The sequence below is a fragment of the Bos taurus genome, chromosome 23 (genome assembly GCF_002263795.3).
Source record: "Bos taurus isolate L1 Dominette 01449 registration number 42190680 breed Hereford chromosome 23, ARS-UCD2.0, whole genome shotgun sequence".
Classification (NCBI taxonomy): Eukaryota; Metazoa; Chordata; class Mammalia; order Artiodactyla; family Bovidae; genus Bos; species Bos taurus.
In genome coordinates this window covers 32,179,439-32,206,942 of record NC_037350.1, presented here as the reverse complement: position 1 = coordinate 32,206,942, position 27,504 = coordinate 32,179,439, and the positions used below count along the sequence as shown (strand labels likewise).

The 27,504-nt window shown below is 39.9% G+C and overlaps 2 protein-coding genes across 14 annotated transcripts in view; one reads left to right on the top strand and one right to left on the bottom strand.

The window, feature by feature from the left end:
• The window catches only part of SCGN (secretagogin, EF-hand calcium binding protein), a 52,392-nt gene extending 35,293 nt beyond the window's left edge, over positions 1 to 17,099 (top strand). For 5 of the 6 annotated variants that reach the window (XM_059880447.1, XM_010818499.4, XM_010818501.4 and 2 more), the window contains 5 exon segments: positions 4,504 to 4,559; positions 9,136 to 9,181; positions 9,427 to 9,486; positions 10,492 to 10,560; positions 16,534 to 17,099. In XM_059880447.1, coding sequence (XP_059736430.1) covers positions 4,504 to 4,559; positions 9,136 to 9,181; positions 9,427 to 9,486; positions 10,492 to 10,560; positions 16,534 to 16,662 — 360 coding nt within the window. In that variant the 3' untranslated portion in view covers positions 16,663 to 17,099. 6 annotated transcript variants of the gene reach the window in all.
• The window catches only part of SLC17A1 (solute carrier family 17 member 1), a 240,792-nt gene that overhangs the window by 60,413 nt on the left and 152,875 nt on the right, over positions 1 to 27,504 (bottom strand). The gene's annotated exons all lie outside the window — the stretch shown is intronic.

Here is a 27,504-nt window from a genome sequence, read left to right as displayed (position 1 = left end):
TCTAAAACCAGCTTGAACATCTGGAAGTTCACAGTTCACGTATTGCTGAAGCCTGGCGTGGAGAATTTTGACATGGAGGAGATGTCAGAATTACTAGCGTGTAAGATGAGTGCAATTGTGCAGTAGTTTGAGCATTCTTTGGCATTGCCTTTTTTGGGGATTGGAATGAAAACTGACCTTTTCCAGTCCTGTGGCCACTGCTGAGTTTTCCAAATTTGCTAGCATATTGAGCGCAACACTTTCACAGCATCACCTTTTAGGATTTGAAATAGCTCAACTGGAATTCCATCACCTCCACTAGCTTTGTTCACAGTGATGCCTCCTAAGGCCCACTTGACTTCACTTTCAGGATGTCTGGTTCTGGGTGAGTGATCACACCATCATGATCATCTGGATCATGAAAATCCCTTTTGTACAGTTCCTCTGTGTATTCTTGCCACCTCTTCTTAATATCTTCTGCTTCTGTTAGGTCCATACCATTTCTGTCCTTTATCGAGCCCATCTTTGCATGAAATGCTCCCTTGGTATCTCCAATTTTCTTGAAGAGATCTCTAGTCTTTCCAATTCTATTGTTTTCCTCTATTTCTTTGCACTGATCACTAAGGTAGGCTTTCTTATCTCTCTTTGCTATTCTTTGGAGCTCTCAACTTATATACAGTCGTGTGTCTATTTCACACTCCAATCCAAATTTATCCCTCCCCTGCCAGGCTCTCTTGAAATCTCTTCTCCTCCATGTCCACCATTATGCTACTGGTGACCTTACCCAGTCTCATGGTTTTAAAAAGCAGCTAATGGTGACCTCCTCCAGTTTATAGCTCTAACTGAGAGTACTTCTCTGAGCTGCTTGCACGTACTTGAATGTATGTCTCCAGTTGGATGCCCAATATGCCTCTCAAACCTAGCATATCCAGGATTGACCTTCTGACCTTCCCCCACAGACCTGCTTCATTGGGGATCTTCCTCAGCCCAGTGAATCTCCACCTTTCAAGCTGCCCCTCCTTCGGGACTTATCTGAAGTCCCATATCCTTTCTCAGTATCTTCAGTATTCTAACACATTGTTCTGTTTCTTTGTCTCAGTGTCAAGGAGATAATGCTGAATCTTATTTCAGATATTCATTTTTGCTGCTCCAATTACATTGTAAGCTCCTAAAAGCCTGTACCACCTTAGTGATTTTTGAGAGTCTCTCATAGTGCCTTGCATGTTGTTAGACACATGGTAACTATTCAACATCTGTTGCTGTTCTTTAGTCACTCAGTCATATCCGACTCTCTTGCGACCCCATGGACTATTGCCTGCTAGGCTCCTCTGTCCATGGGATTCCCCAGGCAAGAATACTGGAGTGGGCTGCCATTTCCTTCTCCAGGGGATCTTCCTGACCCAGGGATAGAACCTGTGTCTACTGCATTGATGGTGGATTCTTTAGTGCTGAACCACTAGGGAAGCCCAATTATTCAACATACAATTCTTGACTTAGTAACCTGGGAAGGGGCTCTAAATCCTTTTTGAGAGTGTATATGACAACAATATTCAGACTTTTTAAAAATGAGAATCTGTTTTTAAGTAAACAAAGAAACAAAAACACCTGTTAAGGAGTGATTTCCAAAAATATTGCTTAAAAAGCAAGTTGCAAATAATACATAGAATGTGGTCCTATTTGTCCAAAAAAAAAAATTGAGAGGTATATTAAAATGTTTAAAAATTTTCTGGAAGGATACAGTCTATGAATGGTAATTATCTCTACAATAAGGACAGGAAAGACTTTTACTTTGTACTCTTTGCTCTGAACTATCTACATATTTTTGACCTTGCACTCTATCTCAAATTATCAATTAACAATTGTTAAAAAAAATTCATAGACTGTAGTCATACCTTGGATCTCTTGTTTCTGGTAAGAAGTTATGATTAACCCAGTAATGGCTTTAAATGAATTTGTATTTTACAATCACTATGGCATCTGCTGGGGCTTCCCAGGTGGCTCAGTGGTAAAGAATCCACCTGCCAAGCAGGAGACATGAGTTTGATCCTTGGGTTGGAAGATCCCCTGGAGAAGAAAATGGCAACCTACTTCAGTATTCTTGGCTGGGAAATCCCATGGACAGAGGAGCCTGGGTGGGTTACAGTACATGGAGTCACAAAGACTCAGACACGACTTAATGACTAAACCCCCACCAGATGGCATCTATATGGATCTTAAAAATTAAGATAAAGCTATTATTCAATCTTAGGAGAATGCTGGGTATAACTACAGACTCTGAGGGGTCTTTTGCCTAAGATGGGGACCTGCTGGCCTACAGAATTTTAAGGAGTGTGTCAGTAAGTCATTGTGTTCCATTTCTAGAGACTTTATAGAACCTTTCGTGTACTTAGTACTGAAAAACATTGGGATGAAAATGGAATCTTTTTTTTTTTTTTTTTTACTGTTTGGCCTTGTTGGGGCTTACTTGCAGTATGAGGGATCTAGTTGCAGCATGTGAACTCTTAGTTGTGGCATGTGGGATCTAGTTCCCTGATCAGGGATTGAACCTGGGCCCCTTGCATTGGGAACATGGGAGTCTTAGCCACTGGACCACCAGGGAAGTCCCCAGAATGGAATCCTGTCCCCATTGCCACCCCCATGAACCACCAAAGCCCTCCATGAGCGACTTGTACCATGAGCAAATGTCCACAAAGGTCAGAGGGAAACTCACATAAACAGAATTTTTTTTTTTTTGCTTTCTCACAGAAAGAAGGGCAATCAGAAAAAGTAAATACCACATCTCTGGCATAATCTATGGCACCAGATGTTTTCTTTCATAACCAAAAATAAAGCATGTACTACATTAACCATGAGAAGTCCAGAGCCTGTAAAGCTAAGAGCCTGGTTTATGGAAAGAGTTCTTGTGACAGATAAGCTTGGATTCAAATCTTACTACTTTCTTAGACAAATTAATCTTGCTAAATTCCAGTTCCCTGCCTGTATGGCATGCATCTATTTCTTCTAAGAATGTGGTGACGATTAAATGAAATAAAATATGAAGTGTTGGCTGCTCTACAAAAGTTCACTATTAGAGTTTTAAAAATTAAGAAACTATTATGTCCCCTGCCTGCCACAGAAATTGCCAAACATTCAAAATTCATCAAATGTACTTCCATGAGTTAGTACAAACCTATTTACAAACAACTTTCTCAGTTACTGAGATCATGAATTACTAGGAGCTTACTCTCCCCTCCGTCTTATAAATTGGTCATTTTCTGAGATCTTTTTGTAATTGAATTTGGGGAGGAAGAAAATCCTGATAAATTCATATAACCAGATTAGCAACTATTCTATCTTTTCAAGATGGCTTCTGTGTTTTAATAAATTTTGTAATGCACATTTGTGATGCCAAGGTTTGGGGAGAATGGGATTTCAAATTCACTTCAAATAGTAAAAATAAATTTGATTTCGAGAGTGAGGAAAGATGAAGGAAGGACTCATATGCTTTTAATGTAAAAATCTGTTAGATTTATCCTCAGATTATCTCACTGCTTCTTCCCTGTACAGCCTTTTCATAAGGATATATTTAGAAATATCCTACACCACCAAAATGTTGCTAAGTCACAAAATCTACTCCTAGTACAACTTAGATATGTAAAAAAATGTGTCTCCTCTACCTTGCCTAAACCAATCTGGTCTTCCCCATTTTAATTTTTAATCCTATCTTGTTTAAAACTTAGTCTGATCTAATAAATTTAAACAGCCTCTTTGAGTAAGGAAGAGCTCGGCATCTTAAGACTTCTTGGCCAGACCCTTCTCTAAAAATGACATCAAGGTGGGTAAGGAGAGAAAAGTGGCCCTGAGAACCTCATGGTGAAGGGGAGGAGTCCAGGTCCCTGGATACAGTGCTCTGGTTTCCAGGGTGATGCCTCCTGACCACACAGTTGCTGCTACCTTGCAGATGCTCATGGTTGAAGCCATCCTTTAATTCCTGCTGAATGCAGACCACTAATTCTCTGCCACACCCTCCTTCCAGCTTGCTGACTCAGTGACCCACCCCCATCCTCTGACCCACACCATCTCATACTCAGCTGCCTCCATGGAAGGCCTACTAGTCCTTGACTCAGCATCCAAATCCTTGGGATCTCAGAGTGTCCAGAGAAAGCGAAGCCACAGCAACTCTCCACACTCAGTGTTGTCCTTCTGTAGGCGGTGCCCTTCTCCCTCCAGAACCCCTTTCCAGTAGAGTGAGCTCACACATCTGTCTACTTCACTCTCATCTCTGCCTCACTGTCTCTCTTCCTTCCTACAGTCCTCTGAGGCTTATAGAGGGAGACTTTCTCCTGTATCATATCCTCCTCAGCTACTTTTGCCTTCATGGAAAAAATATTTCTTCTATCCTCTGTAGGAAGAGACCCTATGAGTCAGCTTCAGCCAATTTAAATATATAATCAGAAGAACAAACTAGCAAAGCACTTTAATGACTTTCAAAATGAATTCCCATTACACGTATTTCTTACAGTCCTTTCCCCTTCTGCATTCCAGATGAAGATCTTTGACAAAAATAAAGATGGCCGGTTGGATCTTAATGACTTGGCAAGGTAAGTAGCATGGAAGTGGTGTCAAAGATTCAGAAACACATTCCTAGGAGTTTAATGACAGCACACTCTCCCTTCTGAAAGGTGAGACTTGATCTCCCAGGACCAGTGAATATCATATGTTCCATGGCAAAGATAATTAAGGTTGCAGATAGAATTAATGTTGCTAAGTAACAGACCTTAAAATAGACTATTCTGAAACATCTGGGTGGATGCAATATGATAACAGGGGTCCTTTAAACATGGAAGGAGGTGGCAGAAGATCAGAATCACAGAGAAATTTGTTATATTGCTGTCTTTGAAGTAGAGGAAGGGGCTATAAGCCAAAGAATGCAGGCAGCTTCTAGAAGCTGAAAAACGCTAGAAAACAGATTCTCCCCTAAAACCTCCATAAGGAATACAACCCTGTCAACACCGTGAAACACCAGTGAAGTCCATTTCAGATTTTTGAGTTCCAGTACTATAAGATATTAATTTGTGTTGTTTTAAGCTACTAAGTTTATGGTAATTTGTTACAGCAGCAATAAGGAACAAAATCAATGACAAAAAAGTCCTAAAATATTTATTCATGGGAATCTTCTTTCTCTATCCCTAATTCTGAAATGAAGCCCTATTACTCTATATACAAGCTTCTTTCCAAAGGAAAAAAACGTCTAAAAACTCTAAAATATGATGTCAACAAATAGATGAGAACAGTATTCCTTGCTGAGTCCCAGGATGTTCTACTCTCTATTTGGCTTAATTTAATTCTCTCTACCCTGGACACCTAGAGAAGCAAAATTTTCCAAATTGTTATATTTTTTCTACCTTTCGCTATATATAAACTCATGATTATAAATACAACATAAATGCAAGGTTTTAGTCTTTTGAAACTGACTCAATTCCACTGAAGTACAATTGAAATTATGCAGAAAAGAGAAATAGGTAACTTTTATTGAATATAACTTACATACTATATAATTCACCCTTTAAAAAAGTGTACAATTCAGTGTATTTTAGTATATTCATAAGGTTGCTCAACCATCACCACTACCTAATTCCAGAACATTTTCACTAAGGCAGAAAGATACTGCATAACATTAAGAATTATTATCTCCTCCCCTCTCCCGCCAGTACCTGGCAACCACTAATCTACTTTTTGTTCCTATATATTTGTTTATTCTGGGCATTTAATATAAATGGAATCATACAATACGTGGTCTTTAGTGTCTGGCTATTTCACTTGGCATAATGTTTTCAAGGATCATCCATGCTGTAGCATGTATCGATATTCCTTTTTATACCTGAATAGTATTTCACTGTATGTATATACTGTTTTGTTTATATGTTCATTGGTTGATGACCATGCAGGTTATTTCTTCTACTACTTAGCTATTATGAATAATGAGGCTATGGACACCTTTGTAATGTTTCTGTGTGACCATAAGTATTTGATTCTCTTGGTTATATAGCTGGGAGTGGAATTCGGGATTCATATAGTAGTTCTGTGCTTACTTTTCTGAAAAACTGCTAAACAGCTTTCCAAAGTGGACACACCATTTTACATTCCCACCAATACTGTACGAAGGTTTGGTTCTAATTTCTCCATATTCTAACCAGCACTGATTGTTGGCATCATCCTAGTGGGTGTGTTCCTCACTGTAATTTTGATTTGTATTTCCCTGATGACTAATGATTTTGTACATATTTTCATGGATATCTGTACATCTTCTTTGGAGAAATGTCCATTCAGATCCTTTGCCTACTTTAAAATTGGGTTAATTTTCCTTTTATTGGAAATTAAAATACGTAGCAATGTGTGGCAATTCTTTGTAGCATATGTAGCAATTCTTTACATATGCTGGATACTATCAGATATTAGCAAAATTTCTCCCCCCATTGTATATGTTCCCTTTTTACTTTCTTGATTGTATCCTTGGAAGAACAAAAGTTTTTGATTTTGATGAGGCCTACTTCATGGGAAATAGATGGGGAAACAGTGGAAACAGCGTCAGACTTTATTTTTTGGGGCTCCAAAATCACTGCAGATGGTGACTGCAGCCATGAAATTAAAAGACGCTTACTCCTTGGAAGGAAAGTTATGACCAACCTAGATAGCATATTCAAAAGCAGAGACATTACTTTGCCAGCAAAGGTTTGTCTAGTCAAGGCTATGGTTTTTCCTGTGGTCATGTATGGATGTGGGAGTTGGACTGTGAAGAAGGCTGAGTGCTGAAGAATTGATGCTTTTGAACTGTGGTGTTGGAGAAGACTCTTGAGAGTCCATTGGACTGCAAGGAGATCCAACCAGTCCATTCTGAAGGAGATCAGCCCTGGGATTTCTTTGGAAGGAATGATGCTAAAGCTGAACCTCCAGTACTTTGGCCACCTCATGCGAAGAGTTGACTCATTGGAAAAGACTCTGATGCTGGGAGGGATTGGGGGCAGGAGGAGAAGGGGACGACAGAGGATGAGATGGCTGGATGGCATCACTGACTCAATGGACATGAGTCTGGGTGAACTCTGGGAGTTGGTGATGGACAGGGAGGCCTGGCATGCTGCAATTCATGGGGTCGCAAACAGTAGACACGACTGAGTGACTGAACTGAACTGAATTTATCTAACTGATGCTTTTGAACTGTCATGTTGGAGAAGACTCTTGAGAGTCCCTTGGACTGCAAGGAGATCCAACTAGTTTATCCTAAAGGAGATCAGTCTTGAGTGTTCATTGGAAGGACTGATTTTGAAGCTGAAACTCCAATACTTTGGCCGCCTGATGCGAAGAGCTAACTCATTTGAAAAGACCCTGATGCTGGGAAAGATTGAGGGCAGGAGGAGAAGGGGACGACAGAGGATGAGATGGTCGGGTGGCATCACTGACTCAATTGACATGGGTTTGGGTGGACTGCAGGAGTTGGTGATGGACAGGGAGGCCTGGCGTGCTGCAGTTCATGGGTTCGCAAAGAGTCGGACACGACTGAGTGACTGAACTGAATTGAATTTATCTAATTTTGCTTAATTTTACAGAATTTTGTTTTGGTTGCTTCCGTTCTAGGTGTCATATATAGGAACCACTGCAAAAATCTAAGCTTCTGAAGATTTATCCTTATGTTTTTTCCTAAGAGTTTTATTATTTAAGTTTTTTACTTTTAGGCCTTTGATACCTTTTGGGTTAATTTTTATATATGGTATGAGGTAGGAGCCTATGTGGATATCCATTTGCCACAACACCATTTCTTTAAAAACTATTCTTTCTCCATTCAATGACCTTGGCAAAAATCAATTGACCATAAATGTATGGGTGTATTTCTAGACTGTCTTTCTATTCCATTGATCCACGTATCTATCCCTATGATAGTGCTACATCTTATGTTGTACACTCCACCTTATCTCGCTTACTGTTGCTTTGAGTAAGTCTTTAAATCAGGAATGATTTTCAAAGGTTTGTTCAAGATAGTTATGGGTATTCTAAATCCCTTGCACTTCCACATGAATTATAAAATCAGATTATCAATTTCTTCAAAAAAGGCACCTGGGGTTTTTATAGTAATTGTGTTGGATATACAGATAAATTTGAGGCATATTGCCATCCTAACAATATTAAGTCTAATTCCTGATCATGGATGTCCTTCAATATTTCAGCTCAGTTGCTCAGTCATGTCTGACTCTTTGCGACTCCACGGACTGCAGCACGCCAGGCCTCCCTGTCCCTCACCAACTCCCAGAGTTTACTCAAACTTATGTCCATTGAGTCTGTGATGCCATCCAACCATCTCATCCTCTGTCGTCCCTTCCTCCTCCTGCCTTCTATCTTTCCCAGCATTGGGTGGTCAAAGTATTGGAGTTTCAGCTTCAACATCAGTCCTTCCAATGAACACCCAGGACTGATTTCCTTTAGGATGAACTGGTTGGATCTCCTTGCAGTCCAAGGGATTCTCAAGAGTCTTCTCCAATACCACAGTTCAAAAGCATCAATTCTTTGGTGCCCAGCTTTCTTTATAGTCTAACTCACATCCATACATGACTACTGGAAAAACCATAGCTTCGACTAGATAGACCTTTGCTGGAAAAGTAATGTCTTCGCTTTTTAATATGCTGTCTAGGTTGGTCATAACTTTTCTTCTTCCAACGAGCAAGCGTCTTTTAATTTCATGGCTGCAATAATATTTAGGTCGTTTTTGAAAACTATAGATCAATGTTGGAAAAAATCACTAAGTCTAAGGGTCTCTTATACTTTTTCCTAAGAATTTTATTCTTTTTGATACTGTTATAAGTGGAATGGTATTCTTGCTTTCTTTTTTGGATTCGCCATTACTAATATATAGAAAAACTGAATTTTGCATATGACCTTGTACCTGCAATCTTGCTGGAGTTTTTAAATGTCTACGGTGACTACTAAATCCTGTGAAAGTCTTTCCCTTCTTTAATTTTTGTACTGTATAAATTCCTGTTTTCCAAGCACATATCCTATTCTGCAGAATATAACTTGGAAATTGCCTGTCCTTTCCTCACACTTGAATTATACATTTTACTTCTAATTGAGAGCTGAAAGATCATCACATGGATTACATTTTTTGTTTTTGGGTTTTTTCCTGTTTAGGATTCTGGCTCTTCAGGAAAACTTCCTTCTCCAATTTAAAATGGATGTAAGTAGTGACACTTCTCCAGATGGGTTTGTATCATTTATGTTTCTCCACAGATTTCAGAGGGAGGGAAGATGGGCATGTAATTCTCTTACCTTCCGTTTAGAGACTGACAAAGCTCAGTGCTGGAATTAAAAGAGATTAAGGATTGTTGACTCAAAGTTTATAAAAGTTGCCTAAGACCCTGGAGGAATGGTACCACAGAAGTTTCACATTACTGACTGACATACTACTTTCTCCATACACAGGCCTGTTCCTCTGAAGAAAGAAAAAGGGACTTTGAGAAAATCTTTGCTCACTATGATGTTGTAAGTGTGCCTTTTTGATATACTATGCTGGCCATCTTTAGGTAGGAAGCTTGTTTAGTCCCTATGTGGTGTCATCCTACTCGCAGACCCTAACCTTGTGTAATGAACAGCAATCACACATGTGTGTTGCTACGTCAAGGCACCCTTAGCCTCTCTATAGTAAAACTTTGAGAACTAAGTAAAAATAGACATAAGAGTATTGATGGAGAAGAGAATAAAGTAGTTTTTTCTTTTTTTCTGTGCCTTATATCCAAACTAAAAGAAAGTTTCTCCTTCTTGGTCTCTATATTAGTATGCTCAGATACAAAAGCAAATAGTTATACAAAAAAACCACACCCAATCTAAAGAAATAGGGGGAAAGTGAATTCATGTTTGTAAAGCTCTTAGAGGAGTTCCTGGCATATAGCAATTACTGTACTAGTGTCTGGTAAAACACACTAAGGAAATGGATTTTTTTTTAAATGATATGTTAAAGGTTCAGGATTAAAAAAACTTGAAGAAAATGGATAACCTGTCATAACTGAAACTTTAGAGAAGAAAGTAAAATACTGAAATATTTTAATATGTATTGTACTTTTATAGGCATTCTTATAAAATGGGTAAAAAATATTTTATACATGAACCATATAATAATTCTAATATGCTCACTCAATCTAGTGCCTCTTGAATTTAAAATGTGTTTTGATAATAATTAAATCATTGCTATATCATAAAGCAAAATCTTAAAATGGTAATATGTCCTTCAAAGGGTCAATGAACGTGTAATTAGCACTAGTCTGAACTGAGTCCTGGTATTTGGGAAGTAAATAAAGTTGGTATAGTCTTTAATGCTATTTGTCACAGTAAGGAACTAAAGACTACTGTTAGAACAACATGTTAGAACAGGCCATTTCCAAACTTGTTTGCAGTCACAAAAGAATACTGATTTGGTCTACTTGTGTAATTTATTCTTTAAGCTTTTTAACTTAAAATTATATTTGGCTGATTGGACCTTTCATCTTTCAGAGTAAAACTGGAGCCCTAGAAGGCCCAGAAGTGGATGGGTTTGTCAAAGACATGATGGAGCTTGTCCAGGTGACTTCATGAGACTGTGTAGACAGATCATTCTCATCAGGAATTGGGCCTGCTGTTTTGATTCCATTGTTTATTTGGGGGGAATCAGTAGGGCCAAAGAGAAATGATGCAGAAAATCTAGGGATGCAGCCTATTTAACAAACTTTGATCATCTGTGTATGTGTGCTAAGTCTCTTCAGTCATGTCTGACTCTTTACAACCCTATGGACTGTAGCCTGCTGTCCATGGGATTCTCCTGGCAAGAATACTGGAGTGGGTTGCCATGCTCTTCTCTAGGGGATGTTCCTGATCCAGGGATCAAACCTGTGTCTCTTATGTCTCCTGCACTGGCAGGCAGATTCTTTACCACTAGCACCACCTGGGAAGCCATTAAGCTTTGTGAAACCCAATAAATCTCTCCTCTCTTGAGATCATTTGTAGTTCCAATTAAGTGAAGCCCCCATAGGAGCTTCTTGTTAGCATCATTTGAGAGTCATCCATTTTACCAAAGAAGCACCTTGCTGTTTTATTTTTTGATTACAGAAAGTCTTCCTCCTATGGACTTGGTTACTAGAGTAACTAAAACATTTAATTTCCTATAATAAATTCCATACTTGGGATTTTCTCCCCCGCCCCACCTTTTTTTTTTTTTTTAAACACCAGGGGACTGCTCCTGTTTGACCATTTCCAATTTCCCTTGATTCATGGACCTAACATTCCAGGTTCCTATGCCATATTGTTCTTTATAGCATGGGACTTTACTTCCATCATCAGTCACATCCACAACTGGGCGTTGCTTTCTTTTTGGCTCCACCTCTTCATTCTTTCTGGAGTTATTTCTCCACTCTTCTCCAGCAGCATATTGGGCACCTACCTACCTGTGGAGTTCATTTTTCAGTGTCCTATCTTTTTGCCCTTTCATACTGTTCATGGGGTTCTCAAGGCAAGAATACTGAAGTGGTTTGCCATTCCCTTCTTCAGTGGACCACGTTTTGTCAGAACTCTCCACCATGACCCGTCCGTCTTGGGTGGTCCTACACAGCATGGCTCATAGTTTCATTGAGTTAGACAAGGCTGTGGTTCATGTAATCAGTTGATTAGTTTTCTGTGATTGTGGTTTTCATTCTGTCTGCCCTCTGTTGGATAAGGAAAGGCTTATGGAAGCTTCCTGATGGGAGAGACTAACTATGGGGGAAACTGGGTCTTGTTCTGAAGGGCAGGGCCATGCCTAGTCAATCATTAATTCACTTTTCTGTTGATGGGCAGGATTGTGTTGCCTCCTGTTGTTTGACCTGAGACCAAACTATGGTGGAGGTCATGAAGATAATGGCAACCTCCTTCAAAAGGTCCCATGCACGCATCGCTGCACTCAGTGCCCCCAACCCTGCAGCAGGCTGCTCTAACACCTAGCCTAAGATGGCTATTTTATTTAGGCAGGCATTGCAGTGGTTGGGATTTATGTACTTTAGATCATATCTACATCTCAGAGCTGTTCCATGTAGGGTAAACAATGTTTGAAAAAGTAATCTCCTCTGAGATCCTGATGAACTGTATTGACTAGCTGCATGATCCAGGAAAAATCCAGATATTTTCAATTCTTACGTGGGTGCTTTTCTATGGGACTGTGTAGCCACTGAATTTAGTAGTTTCATATCCTTCAGTTCAGTTACCCAGTTGTGTCCGACTCTTTGTGACCTTAGGCATAATATCCTTAGGGATTGCTTTTGAGGTTTGTATAGGACACAAGGATCATTTCTTGATTGGCCTAGATGGCAATAAATTAGAGTAGCAACAATTATTAACTGTTTTTGGAGTCTCAGACCTTCTTAAACATCTGATTAGAATTGTGGGGTTTTGCAGTGGAAAAATGCCCAGATACTGATTTCAGCATAAATCTCCAGAAAGTTTACATATTGTAGTTAAGCAGGTATGGATGAGACTTTTTTTTATTTCTGAGGTCTAATGAGGATAACTCCTAACTCTTACTAATCCCACTCAACTGGCCCCTTGCCCCTTCTTTGTGCCCTTCACATGTTGCTCCTGTCGGAGATTTCACCAGTGTTCGCACAGTCAGAACAGTTGCTGGGTGTTGGTGTGGTGTTGCCTTTTATATGCTGATTGCTAAGGGAAAAATCCCATTTCACTCATTATCTATGTAACACCAGAATGATTTCTGTCATAGAAAGTGAGCAGTTTTTTATGGGACATTAAAGCTGCACAGCAGAAGGCCTTGTCTAACTGGAGTTTTAATTTGCTTAGAATAAATGGGATTGGGAACCTGTTTTCCAGAGCTGTGTGGCCTCCTCTCTAGTGGAGCCACTGCCCCTAATTGCCTGTCGAGCCCAGAGGCTTCAGATCCTTAGACTCTTTCAATTGTCTTTCAGCCGTCTCTGGGTTTGGCAATGGCTTCCAAAGGTTAATGTGAGACCACGGAAGTAAAACCTAAACCAGCAACAGAGCAGAGAAGGTAATTCTCTAGAGAAAATTGAAGGAAAAAATTTGAGACCATCTAAAAATCTGAGGTGGAAGCAGAAGTCTGTCTCACTTTTTAATGGACTCATATTGCCCCTATGGGAAATCAGAGTCTCCCCATCATTTCTGTCCTTGCCACTCTATTTCTGTGAGGCTATTGGAACTTCTCCATGTTAGTACCAGACAACCTGAGATAGCTGGTTTCTAAGGACTGGGTCAGATTGTGGTCTGTAATACAAAAGCAGTTTATAGGAGCTGATCTCTTGAGCTACAAAGTATGTACACAGTAATTAGTTACTAATGTTCTCCCCTGAAGCCAGATGATTGAAGGAGCCTTTCTTTATTGGACCTTTCTAGTCTTCCATGTTGCTTAAAAAAATATTCACCACACAATTTGAAAGATGTAGTCAAATATGACCATTGGGTCATTGAGACCCTGACACTGAGACCATTGAGATCTGATATTTCTCAGCTTCATTAGCTAGAGCCATCTCCTGTGGATTTTCTTTATTTTCATTTTATAAGAAAGGGCCACAAGGCAATTAAGCCAATATCTGTTTTAAGCCAATAACTTATTTTAAAAGCAATTTTCAAAACATGCCATGGAGTCAGCAGGGGGCTGGCTCAACTTCTAAACATAAATTCTGGACAGAATCCCTAATGTTTACAATAATCCTGAAATGGCAACCCATTCCCGTATTCTTGCCTGGAAAATCCCATGGACAGAGGAGCCTGGCAGGCTACAGTTCATGGAGTCACAAAGAGTTGGACATGACTTGAGCACACTTATTTTATAGCTTTTTAATTCTTGTACAGTCATGTATGACACATAGGTTGAATTTGTGTTAAAAAGATTATTTACCAGATCACCCTTTTCTTTAACTTCTGGAAAACGGTTCCCAAGCCTGTTCTCCATCAATGTGTTGAGACAGCAAGTCCCTGAGGGAGCAGACACCATAATTTATGCACAAGATTTTTTAAAAGACTATAGGCAATGGCACCCCACTCCAGTACTCTTGCCTGGAAAATCCCATGGGCTGAGGAGCCTGGTAGGTTGCAGTCCATGCGGTCGCTAAGAGTCAGACACAACTGAGCGACTTCACTTTCTCTTTTCACCTTCATGCACTGGAGAAGGAAATGGCAACCCACTCCAGTGTTCTTGCCTGGAGAATCCCAGGGACGGGGGAGCCTGGTGGGCTGCTGTCTATGGGGTCGCACAGAGTCGGACACGACTGAAGTGACTTAGCAGCAGCAGCATAGCTCACTTAGCACAGCAAGACAATCAACACCAACAAAACAATCTACATCCTAAACTAGAAAGTGGGAAGGCAAGACACTGAAGATTCTAAGCACCCACCAAGAAGTAGACATGTGAACAATAATATTAGAAGCCAAATAAAAGGGACGCCAGAGATGACCAAGGTATCTACCTGGAGACGATGAGAGGTCCTGCCCCTAGGTCTCAACAGTTTATTCTCTTCCCTGCTAGATACACCATCTGCTTTTCTGTTGTTCACAAGAAGATGGCTGGCAAGAGGGGACACATAGAGACCTTAGAAGGGGAAACTGCATGCACTTATATTGGCAACTTGTTATTAAAATAGAGGCCCTCAGTGGTTTCAAATGATTTGTCTTCTGTGATTCAAGCATTTCTGAGCAGTGTCATTCAGTTCTCCTGACTCCTAGTAAGTTATCAAACATTAAAAACACAACTCAAAAGGTCCAAAGAAATTTCCTTTGCATACACCCACATTCATACCCACAAGTGCCTCCCCAACACATACTTCCACACATTCAAAAATATTCCAACGCATTTAGAGGAATAATTCTTTTTCAGGCAACACGTTAAGGAGGGAAAAAGCACTTAGAATAGCCTGGTTATTTAGCAAATTAATTTTTGCTAATATGTAAATGACTACCACCTGAGTCTTTTCAAAAGAGTGCTAAAAGGATCCTGAGACAGGGTGTCACTTGCTGCAGAAAGGGTTGTAGCCAAAGTGGTTTGAGGATACTGAAGACCAAACACCCTTGCCTTGTAATTGTGCAGCAAATGAGCCTTTAATATGGAGTGACACAGGGTAGCTTGCTGTTTTCAGAACTTCTAGGCCACATTCCCTGGGGCCACTTCTACACCTGCTTGGCACTGACACCCAGGGAGCTATACCCAACAAAGAGAACCTACAGACAATGGGTTATGCCTTAGCCTCTTCATCCAATCACTCAAGAGATTATTGGCAGAGAAGTGAAGTCCATCAAGTTTAGCTTCTGGCCCCCAATTTTCCCCTCCTGATTCTCCCAGAATCCTGCCCCACTCTGGTGTTTTTTCTTCTTGCTCTCTGCCATCTGGCTCCCAGTTCTTGCTGTTATTTCCCCTTCTCTCTGTTAAAACCTTCTATCAGGGTGGATTTGGTGTCAGTCATTTACCCTGTGGGACAGTGCAGATTGGCTTGTCTTAACATGGCTGTCTAGTTGTAGAATGAAAGGTTTTGTTTCCTATTGCAGGTTTCCTAGAGCTTAACCTAGGGGTGAGGTTAGGTGATGGGAAATGTTTCTGCGAGTTCCTGAAATCAAACCCTGCGAACTCTTTACTCATAACTAGTCCACTAATTGAAGGGTTTGAATATCAAAGGGTTTGGAAATCTGATTAGTTGGTTTTTCCATTCTCTTCAGACGCTGACTTTTAAATTTAGATTCATCACCATTCATATGGCTTTCATTAGGCCAGCCATTCCCCATGAGAACAGTGAGAACTGGTGAAATGAGTACTTAATTGGAGACAAAATACTTGGGATCAAAAATGTTCCTGCAACTTCTGGCATGGCAAGATGTCTCAGTTCTTTCTGAGCTTCTGTGTTCTAATCTGTAAACAAGGAGTAATCATTTACCTCCCAAAGTTATTGTGAGGGTTAAATAATCTGGGAAGAATCATTGAGTTCCATCCACTGTTGTTCACTTTTGCAGGCCTTTGAGTTTAGAACATTTTCCTAGCTGACCTGCATCACAATTCCTTCTTAACCCCTGAAATATTCCTTGGAATAAATCCGATGGGGTCTATCTGGCTCAACAACATAATTCTTTAGATTTTAATTCATTGTTACCCTTTTAAAAACTAGAGGGAGATTTCAGTATCTCCGCAGGGAGTTAATAAACGCGCCTTCTCTCATCATTGTAGTGAGACAGAATTTTGGTGACAATACTCTGCTCTAAGGCAAAATATCTTTATTGTGGTTGTGAAAAAGGCAGGTTTTCCGTACAAACCGCAGAGAAGTGATGAGGGAACAGACATTCTCTGACCTGAAGAAACAGGATGAGAATTGAACCTGGTGGCAGAAAACTAGTCCTTGGCAGTATTTGGTGGGATGAAGAGATGGAATCCTTCCTGGAGGCCTGTCTTCAGGGAGGCGCTCCCAGAAGGCTGGGTGTCCCCTAAGTTTAGTAGACATAGAGTGGGGTCAGGGTGGCATGAAAGGGTGGGACCGCCACTGACTTGCTTACTGACATGTTATTTTTTGTTGTCCTCAGCCCAGCATCAGAGGGGTGGACCTTGATAAGTTTCGGGAGATTCTTTTGCGCCACTGCGATGTGAACAAGGATGGAAAAATTCAGAAGTCTGAGCTGGCTTTGTGTCTTGGGCTGAAAATCAACCCCTAATCCCCAGATCACTTCACCTTTTGCTCTTAGCATGTTTCTGAGCTCCTGCTGGTAAAATTCTATCTGTTCTTTGCTATTGGGGACAGTAGGCAAACTTTCTAACAAATGATGTGGTGTTCTTAGGCAAGGAGAGGGACTGGAGGAGGGTCTTCGTTTGAATGGCATGGTGTTTCCCTGCCTTTACTGGAAGCCCCCCACGCAGGGTTTGTGTTATTTTCCCCTTGACCCTGGCCTTTCCTGTCCCCCTAAGGACTCAGCTGACCTCCAGGGTCTGCCTGGCTTGTCCTCTGCCTGTCTGAGGAGGTGGGGGCAGCTGAGTCCCTCTGTTTGTCCTCTTCCTGTGGGCTTTCTACTCAACAGTGTGAGGCACCTGTGGCAGTCTCGTGACTTCTACAAATAGATTCTGAAGTGGAAATAAATCTGCAGCTGGAAACAAAGGTGCAGAAATAACTTATTGTGTTGTGACCATTGCAAGGTTCTACCTGATGGCTGGCTGGAGGAACAGTTCTCTAACTTGGGGTGGGGGAAGGGAGAAGATCCTGATGGGAGCCACACCACCAGTCCTTCCATTGTTCTCAGGCGCCCAAATGAGTTCCAGTCAACAGTAGGATTTGCCCATAATCACCCCCATCTCACTGCGTGGGGAAAGACCTGAACACTCGTCCTGGGCTAGGTTTCGCTCTTAAATGCTTTGTGAACTCACATGGCCAGGCAGCTGGGAACACAAGAAATTTGGAGAAAATCTTTTCCAGGTAACCCAAGCATCTGTTACCCACTCCAACCATCCTCTTTCCAACAGTTTCCTCTAGCAAATCTGGAATGCCTGAGGACTTCTCCTGTGCCTGTAACTATCGAGGATCTCTCTGGAGGCTGTTGGCTCCCCCATGGACCAAACCCTCTGCCCTTCACTCCTGGAACTCTGACTCAGTCCCCCTGAGAGGGAGCCATTCTGTCTTGTGGCAGAGGCAGAGAATGATTCCTTGATTGTCCTGACACTTTATTTTCCATAACACCCCTAACTTATAACAGACTTTGCAGGAGTTTCAGCTTTAATGAAGTGTTATAGGTAATTCAGAAAAATTACAGAATAGCATGCTGATCATAACCCAAGAAATTCTACCACTCAAGAGATTCCCCTCACTGGTACACATTGGTCCCAACCTGGTTCCCTTTCTCTTAGGTGTCTCTTATCTCCAACATACAGATAATTAGTATCAGTAATTATTACTCATCAAGTTCTTTCTATGTGCCAAGAACTTCTGGGTGCGTTCTCTACCTTAAATAATTCAGTCCTCACCAAACCCTGTGAGGTAGATACAATCATGACACCCACCTCAGAGATGAAAAAACTGAGGCAAATAGAAGCTAAACAACGTGTCTGTGCTTGTACATCTCAGAGGTGGGGATTCAGGGAGTGAGTAATGGCCAATTTTTAAATGATGCGACAGAAGAGGGCTTTATCTCCAAAATACACAAACAGCTCAAACAACTCAACAACAGAAAACCCCAACAGCCAATCAAAAAATGGACAGAGGACCTTGACAGACATTTCTCCAAAGAAGACAAACAGATGGCCAGTAGGCACATGAAAAGATGCTCAATGTCACTAATTATTAGAGACATGAAAATTAAAACTACAATGAGGTACTGCCTCACACCAATCCAGAATGGCCATAATTAAAACCGACAAACAAATGTGGGAGAGGGTGCAGAGAAAAGGGAACCCTCCTACACTGCTGGTGGGAACGTAAGTTGGTACAGCCACTATGGAAAATAGTATAGAGGTTTCTTAGAAAACTAAAAATAGAATTGCCATATGATCCAGCTCCCACACCTGGGAATATGTTTGGACAAAACTATAATTCAAAAAGATACATGCACCCTAATGTTCACAGCAGCACTATTCACAACAGCCAAGACATGGCAACAACCTCAATGCCCATTGACAAGGAATGGATAAAGATGTGTTGTGTGTATACATATACACACATGCATGTGTGGTCAGTTTTCATGTACCTTTCAGGAAACCTTGGCCCCTCCCCAGAGGTTTGGTCTCACTGCGGGGTCCACTACATCCCCCAGCAGGACATTTCTCCAAGTCTGGATCACTCAGTGTGGATTAATTCTTCATGGGAGCGTAAACAGCGTTCAAGAAACAGCACAGGGCAAGCCAAGCAGACAGACTTCTCATTGTCCAAATGTTGAGTAACTGTGTACCTGACATCCTTCAAAGAACAAACATTTCAAGGGTTGAGATGATCTCAATCCACAAAATGGGAAAAAAAAAATGGACCTGAAGCTGACCATTATTCATTTAATTAATAACTTTCTCTTTTATCTGCATGAAGACCACCTTTGAGGTTCACTGCTGTAACTGTGGCTGTATAAATTCTTAGCTTAGGGTCCTCAGTGACTCTCTAGAGATGACTGAGGTGGAAGTGAATGGGGAAGAGAAGCTTATTCTTTTAAGGGTAACTTGCTAAGATTCATTGAGTGCATTGAGATTCTATCAGAAGCTCCCAGACTTCCTGCCCAATCATAACCTTAGATTCAAAAACCGTAGGTTTCTTTCCCAGCATTCAAAGAAAGGACTGGTAGAGATCTTAAAGTTCAATAAAGGGGTGTTTGCACCACTTAAGGAGTGAGTTCACTCAAAGACATTTTCAGTAAGTTTGAGTCACATGTTCTATAGGACATTGTGCTGGTGTGTTCATTAATGGGGCTTCCCAGGTGGCGCTAGTGGTAAAGAACCCACCTGCCAATGCAAGAGATGTAAGAGAATTGGTTCGATCCCTGGGTTGGGAAGATCCCCTGGAAGAGGGCATGGCAACCCGCTCCAGTATTCTTGTTTGGAGAATCCCAAGGACAGAGGAGTCTGGCAGGCTACAGTCCACAGAGTCTTAAAGAGTCAGACACGACTGAACTGACTTAGCACACATACCTGTTCATTAGTAGATAGTTATCTCAGTCCACTCTGGCTACTGTAACAAAAATACTATTGAGCGGGTGGCTTAAACAACAACATTTCTTTTTCACAGTTCCTCCAACAATGAAAGGAGCAATGAAGCTCTCTGTAGTCTCTTTTATAAGGGAACTAATCACATTTATGAGGACTCTGCCCTGTGACCTAATCACCTCCCCAAAGCCCAATCTCCAAATATAAAAACATTGGGGATTAAGTTTGGGAAAGGTATGATGGAACCCCTGAGAACTGAGCTCCATGCCAAATATGCTTGTTTATTCACTCCAAATCAGAAAGGAAGAAGTTAAAATTGTCTCTGTTTGGTAATGATATGATCTTATATACAGAAAATCCTAAAGATTTCACCAAAAAACTGTTAGAATAAATGAATTCAATAAGGGTGCAGTATACAAAATTAAAATGCAGAAGAATGCTGTAGCATATAGTATTTCTATATACGAACAACAAAATATATGAAAAACAAAAAAAGCAATTCCATTTACAATAGCATCAAAAATAACAAAATACTAAGGAATAAATTTAACCAAGGAAATAAAAGATCCGTACGCTGAAAACTAACACTCTGATGAAAGAAATTGAAAAAGTCACAAATAAATGGAAAGATATACCATGTTTATCATTTGGAAGAACACTGTTAAAATGCCCATACTACCCAGAGCCATCTATAAATTCAATGCAATCCATACCAAAATTCCAACAGCATTTTCCATATAAATAGAGAAAACAATCTTAAAATTTGTACAGAACCATAAAAGATCTCAAACAGCTAAAGCACTCCTAAGAAAGAAGACCAAACCTGAAGATATCACACTTCCAGATTTCAAACTGTTACTACAAAGCTACAGTAATAAGAATGTTAGGTACGGCATACACAACAGATATACAGACCAATGGAATAGAACGGAGTGGCCAGAAAGAAACCCTCACATACATGGTCAACTAATATTTGACATGGGAGCCAAGAATACTCAAGAGAAAGAATAGTCTCTTCAATAAATGGTGTTGGGGAAACTGGATAAGCACATGTAGAAGAATGAAGCCAGATCTCTATCTTATGCCACTCACAAAAATTAACTTCATATGGATTAAAGATTCAAATGTAAAAGCTGAAACAATAAAACTCCTCGAAAAAAATAAGAGCGGAAGCTCCTTGACATTTGTCTTGGCAACAATTTTTTTTTTGGTGGTGGGGGGTGGGATATGACACCAAAGGCACAAGCAAGAGAAGCAAAAATCAGTAAGTGGAACCACTGATTTAAATCAAACTAAAAAGCTTCTACACGGCAAAATAAATAAATCTTCCATCCATGGGATTTTCCAGGCAAGAGTACTGGAGTGGGTTGCCATTTCCTTCTCCAATTTACTACATAATGTCACCTAAAATAAAAGGTTGAGTGATAGATTTCAACTTCTATAAAATTTCAGTAAAACTGGTGTGGGTAACTAGCTTTATGTTGTCCTAACATTGCAGTATCTGATCAAAATAAGCAAATCATCTAACAAGGGGTTAATATCCAAAATATATAAGAAATTCCTACAACTCAGTAGCAAAAACAGTGTGGTTAAAAAATAAAGAGGATATGCATAGATATTCTTTTCAAAGAAGACATACAAATGATCAACAGGTATGTTAAAAGGTGCAAACATTATTTTAATTTAAAAGTAATTAAACATTACTAATCATCAGGGAAATGCAAATCGACACTACAATAAGATATCACCTCACGCCTATTAGAATGCCCCTTATCAAAAAAACAAAGGTAAGTGTTTGTAAGGATGTGGAGAAAAGGGAACTCTTGTGCAGTGTTGGTAGAAATGTAAATTGGTTTACTACTCTGGAAAACAGTATAGTGGTTCCTCAAAAAAATAAAAATTATATACATTATATATAGATATATAGATTTTATAATCTTTTGGCTATCTATTACATTCTATTTTGCTTATATTGTCTACATGATATTAAAGTGAAAAAGAATTCAATTATATTTACTATATAAGGGTGAAGGTACGGTAAAGTCGCTCAGTCGTGTCTGACTTTTTGTGACCCCCATGGACTGTAGCCTACTAGGCTCTTCCATCCATGGGATTTTCCAGGCAAGAGTACTGGAGTGGGTTGCCATTTCCTTCTCCAACTTACTACATAATGTCACCTAAAATAAAAGGTTGAGTGATAGATTTCAATTTCTATAAAATTTCAGTAAAACTGGTGTGGGTAACTAGCTATACTTTGTCCTAACATTACAGTATCTGATCAATTAAGCCAAAAATCCTATAAAATCCAGCAGTTTGAATGAACTTAATAGTTGCACAAATAACAGACTTTCTTACTGAACTCATTTAAGAGTTGCTATTTAAAAACAAACAAACAAACAGCTTCAGAGGCCCTAGTTCCAGTACACAGGCTTTTAAAAAGTTGTTTTTTGACTGCTTGACTGCCTCTTGATTGTGTGTAAGTTCTGAAGGCTTGTAAGATTTAGAAATAGCAATAGTCAGCGTATTTCTGCTTTATTCAGATAAACATATATGAGTCTCAGACTTTTAGGATAATTAAGTTTCTAACTGTCAAATCAATCAACATGACAGATAAAATCTGTTTTTATTCCATCATGGATCCTCTCTCTTTTTTCCCTCCAGGGTTAGAAGAACTAATAATTGCAACTGTGAATGTTCCCTCTCCACGTATCTAGGAAGTCTCAGCGCCTCTGGGTGGGCTCCTTTCCCTGAGGGTGGGCTCTGCTCTCCATTGCCCACTCCCTTCTCTGCTGAGGTGCCTACAGCTGGCTATTCCCTCTTCTTTACCTCTGTCTGGTCTCTAGTCTCTTCCTCCTACCTCATATCTCTTTCCCTTCACTAGCTAAAATCTATCCTTTCTTTAAAAATCTGCTCGTGTCAATTTTCCCAAATTGTCCACCAATTTCTCTCAATTTCTATCATTATTTAACCAATACTCCATAATTTGACTCTAATTCTTCTGCAGTTGTTTTAGACATCAGGTTTTGTAATTTCCAATGAAGTGATAAGCTCCTTTCAAGTTCAGAAAACCTTGTTTTAGATATCTTCCGAAAGCTGGCCATACCCTACCATAGCACACACACACATACATCTTAGTACAATGCCAAGTAACGAAATAGAAATTCACAGTTTAAGGCAAGACAAGGAAAATTCAGACATAAAATTTTTCTCTGCCCTTCTGGGCCTTCTCCTTCCTTTTCATGTGTATTATGAATCCACAGTATGTGTTAATCAGACTCCCCAGGGGCAGAAACACACGCTCAAGCATAAAGATCAAGTTTTCTCCTTCTGATGCCAGTCATGTAACTCCTTAGAAGACAACATTCTTTCTCTATCATATAGGGGGTCATGATGACTCACCACTCGCCCTGTAGGTGCAGCCAATGTAATATTTCCCTTAAAAATTGCGATTAGTGCATAACAGACTGGTCAGATAGCCAGGCAATACACTGCACCACACCTAAGGTAAGTTCTTAGCATAAATACTTATGAGTTTATTAATGCTACTGGCTACGTTACCTGCATTCTGCTTATTTTACAAGACTGTTTCTTACATTACTAAACACATGGCTGAGCCTCAGATAAAATGAATGATTTGGTGATGTGAAATGATCAAATATCCAGCTCTATAAGATCAATGGCTGTAATATTATAACTCTAGATATGGGAAGAAGCAACAAAAAGGAAACATTTCCTGGACCAGAACAGGCTAGAAAGACAGGTGGTCCAGAGACTTTTGGCTACTTTAACTCGTGTGCTGTTACTGGACTCGTGTGCTGTCCAGTAACAGCACATGAGTGACCTATCAAGGAAATCCTCGCCTAATTTGGGAATGAGCATTCTTAGCCCCATGGGACAAAGTTACCACAAAATGCCTCCCAAATTTTGTCTGAAATTAAGACAGAAAGGCTGGAGGAGATTGTAAAATAATGTTACCCATTATCTAGTTCTGTAAGAATCAAGTCATCAGCCATGCGGTCACTGACATAATACACCTTGAAAGGACTTCAGGGCAAAGATCAGGATGAGATACTTTGTGCTCTGGGAAGACTGACAGAACTGGCCCTGAGGTAGGTATTTTCAGACTTGTGACCCCAGTTTCTTGCATCTTCCCATACTCAGAAAAGCACTAATACTGTTCATTAACTAAGGTATCTGTTTCTCAAAAATAGTAAAATCTTCTAAGATGAGTTCTTGACTGCATGTACCCTTTGCTAAAATCACATATGTACTGGCCTCCCCCTTCATCTCTTCAGAAGAGTTCTCAGAGCTCTCAGAGAGACTGTCTCCTGGGTTTGGCTTGAATAAAATTTTCCATTTTTTTCTTAGATTGACTACTGATTGTTTGTTTTGGTTGACACCAGGACTGATCAGAAACTTAAAGTATCACTGTGTAATGCGAAGAGCCTGTATGTAGAGCCAGACTACATGTAGCCTGGCATTTAGTTCTAATTCTGTCTGTTGCCAGGAAAAGATCCCCTAGTCTCTCTACACATCAATTTACTTGTCTGTACAACAGTCATGCTGACTTTCTATGAAAATGATGCTGTATGTTCAGGCTTTGAGCACATCCCTTCCCAGGCCACCATTCCAAATACATAGCAGTGTCCCAGCAAGCAATAATAATAAAAAAAAAAGACTTCTAAAAATAATGCTCACAAGCACAGCAATCTTCCTGTAAGATAACACAGAGCCTGAGGTCTTGCCAAGCTCCTGATTCTAAGGCAAGAGGGTTAACATCAGGCATTAAAAGGGATTGAAGGTAAGAGTTGGTCTCACCGCTTGATACCAACAGCTGGTATTAAATACACAATACAATATTATTAACTATAGTCACCCTATTGTATACTCATCTCCAGGACTTTTTATATAACTGGAAGTTTGTACCTGATGACCAGCTTTGCCTAAAGTATAATCACTGAGACAATATCTATGCAAGAAATAATTTTTGACTGATCACAGTTGGAAGTAATTAGTGAATAGAAATAGAGCAGATAATTCACACAGAAAGTCACATAGAGACTTACTGAGATAACAAATATGTAAAAGAAGAAAGATAGTAGCTATATTGAGTCCACAACACGTCTAACAGCAATTCCAGACAAAAAGAATAGAAGGAATGATGGATGAATAAAACCTGAAGAGATAATGGGTGAGTTTTCAGACATGAAAACAGACTTGAGTCCTCAGGATAGGAATACACAATCAACGCTAAATCTAGTAAATAAAAATAAACTCACATCAGACACCTTCTAGCAAAACTGTCAAATATAAAGATTAAAATGAAAAACCTCAAAAGCTGAGAAAATGAGAAGAATATTTACTAAGTTATTATTGTAAGCAGATTTTTTTTTTTTTTAAATCAGCAAGTCTGGATGCCAAAGACAAGGGAGCATTTCCAAGTAAGCTTATTACCTAATCATTTCAGAAAATGCCTTTGTGGTTAAAAAGTTTTTCCATTGTTTATTCTTCATACTTTCCTGACAGTAGAAACAAAGTTAACTATTTTTTTTCTCCAATAAGTCTTTTACAACTTTAAAAACTGTACAAAGATATTTCAGATCATGGAGGGCATAAACAGGAAATGACTAAAGGTAGGCTGGAATGAATTAGGAAATATTTCCAAAGCAGAGGTCGATGATTCAACCATTTAGAAGGAACACTCGGTCATCTAGAGACATTTTTTCTTTTTTTTCTTTTTTTTTTTTAGAGACATTTTTTAGACAAAAGAGAAGGATCTGTTGTGACTCTAGTCCATTATGTCACGTTGCTAGGAAATACTCCCAGCTCTCTGTGGAGATTGACAGTGGTGATGTAAGAAAGCTGGGCAGTGTTGAAGCACACTGCATGGCATTCCTCTGATTTTTCCCCACCCGGTACTGTGTCTTGTCACAAAACTATCCATTATTATCCTCTTTAAATAGTATTAGCATTTGTCTAATTGGCCTTCCTGGAATCTAATTATTTTTAAACATTTTCTCAACTTATCTTACATAGAAATTGAAGATGATATTGCAACAGAACTGAGGTGGTCATTTTCATAGGGAAGTCATTTTCAGAGAATTATAGCTTGTATTCTGCATTCTTTAATAACTGTGATCATTAATTTGTTAGACCATGAAATGATAAACTCCATTTATTTTGCACTCCAGATTACAGTAGAGGGAATGTCTTTTTCTTTCCATACCCACTGGCTTCCCTAGTGGCTCAGCTGGTAAAGAATCTGCTCGCAATGCAGGAGACCCAGGTTCGATTCCTGGGTTGGGAATATCTCCTGGAGAAGAGAATGGCAACCCATTCCAGTATCCTTGCCTGGAGAATTCCATGGACAAAGGAGCCAGGCTGGCTACAGTCCATGGGATCGCAGAGAGTCAGATATGACGGTGCGACTTTCACTTTTCACTCACTGTAAAAGGAGGGGCAACAGCAGTGGCTTGTCTGCCATCCTGTGTTCACCTATTACCAAGAAAACCTCATGTGATGAAAATATGATCCTTTATGCTTAATTTTATTGGGTTGGCCAAAATATTTGTTTGAATTTTTCCATAACATCTAAAAAGAAAAAAAAAACTGAAAAAACTTTTTGGCTAACTCAGTACTTTATTACTTGGACAACAGGATTAATGTCTTTGGCACAATGTGCTTTCCCAGATTATAAGATCCTCTCCCTGACACCAGCCACTTTGCTGCCATGGTATCCACATGAGTGACAACAAAATTGGATAGTCTTTGTTCTTTCATACCTCCTGGAGGTTTCCTTGCATGTGACATCTCTTTTATTTAGCAAATATTTACGCATTTAATTAATACAACATACTAGCATTCTTCTAGGCAATCAGTATATAGCAGGATCAAAGACACAAAGTCCTGCTCCCTGGTCTTACATCCTGGTGTGCAGATAGCTTCTCTCTCACTCCCACCCACTGACAAGAATTTTATTTTGCCCACTAGATTCCCAAGTCTTTTAGGCAGAAACAGGATAGAGACAGACCTGCAGAAGTCGAGACTTTCAACTGGTTTACGTTGGAAAGGGCTGGAGTTGTTGGGAGAAGGACAGATCCAAAGAGGAGAGTAGGGAATAAATGAGCAGCTGTGTGAGCTGGACTTGAGGCAGAGCTTGGGGGTTTACAAAAGAGGGAAGAGAGACTGGCGGCTATGTGTGAGAGTTATGAAGGGAGGAAGACAGGCCACTGGATTTTAATAATGGAATCTCCCTTTGATGTTTACTGAGATAGTTCAATAATAATTTAGGTTTTCTTTTTCTAGTTATCAGATTGGTGTTTCCCTAAATAAATCATGCATGGCGTGGGCCACAAGGCTGCTTAATTTTAATTCAGTGACATCTGGTAGTACCCAGAAAGCCCATCTGATGTGTATGGGTTCTTCTCCTCTGAAGGGCTGGGAGCTGCTGTCTGAAACACAGCAGCATGGTAGAGAGGCATTGAACCTGAGGTCTGAAATCCTGAAGGAGTTTCAGCTTAGGTTATTTTATTTTGAACAAAGTCACATAACTTTTCTAGGATTTTGCTTCTTCTACAATGAAAGACCAAACTAACAGATACCTCAGGTTCCTTCTAACTGTAACACATACTTGATAACAAACCATGTTGCAAAATTGATAACTTAATGAATTGCGTTTTAATGAGCATAATAGCACCATAATCCCTTCCTGTTATTTGAGAATGGTGCTGTCTCTCAAAGGAGTGGGTGGTGGTGCTGTGCTGAGTCATGTCTGCCTCTTTGTGACATGATGGATTGTAGCCAGCTAGGCTCCTCTGTCCATGGCATTTTCCAGGCAAGAATACTGGAGTGGGTTGCCATTTCCTACCCACCAGTGATCTTCCTGA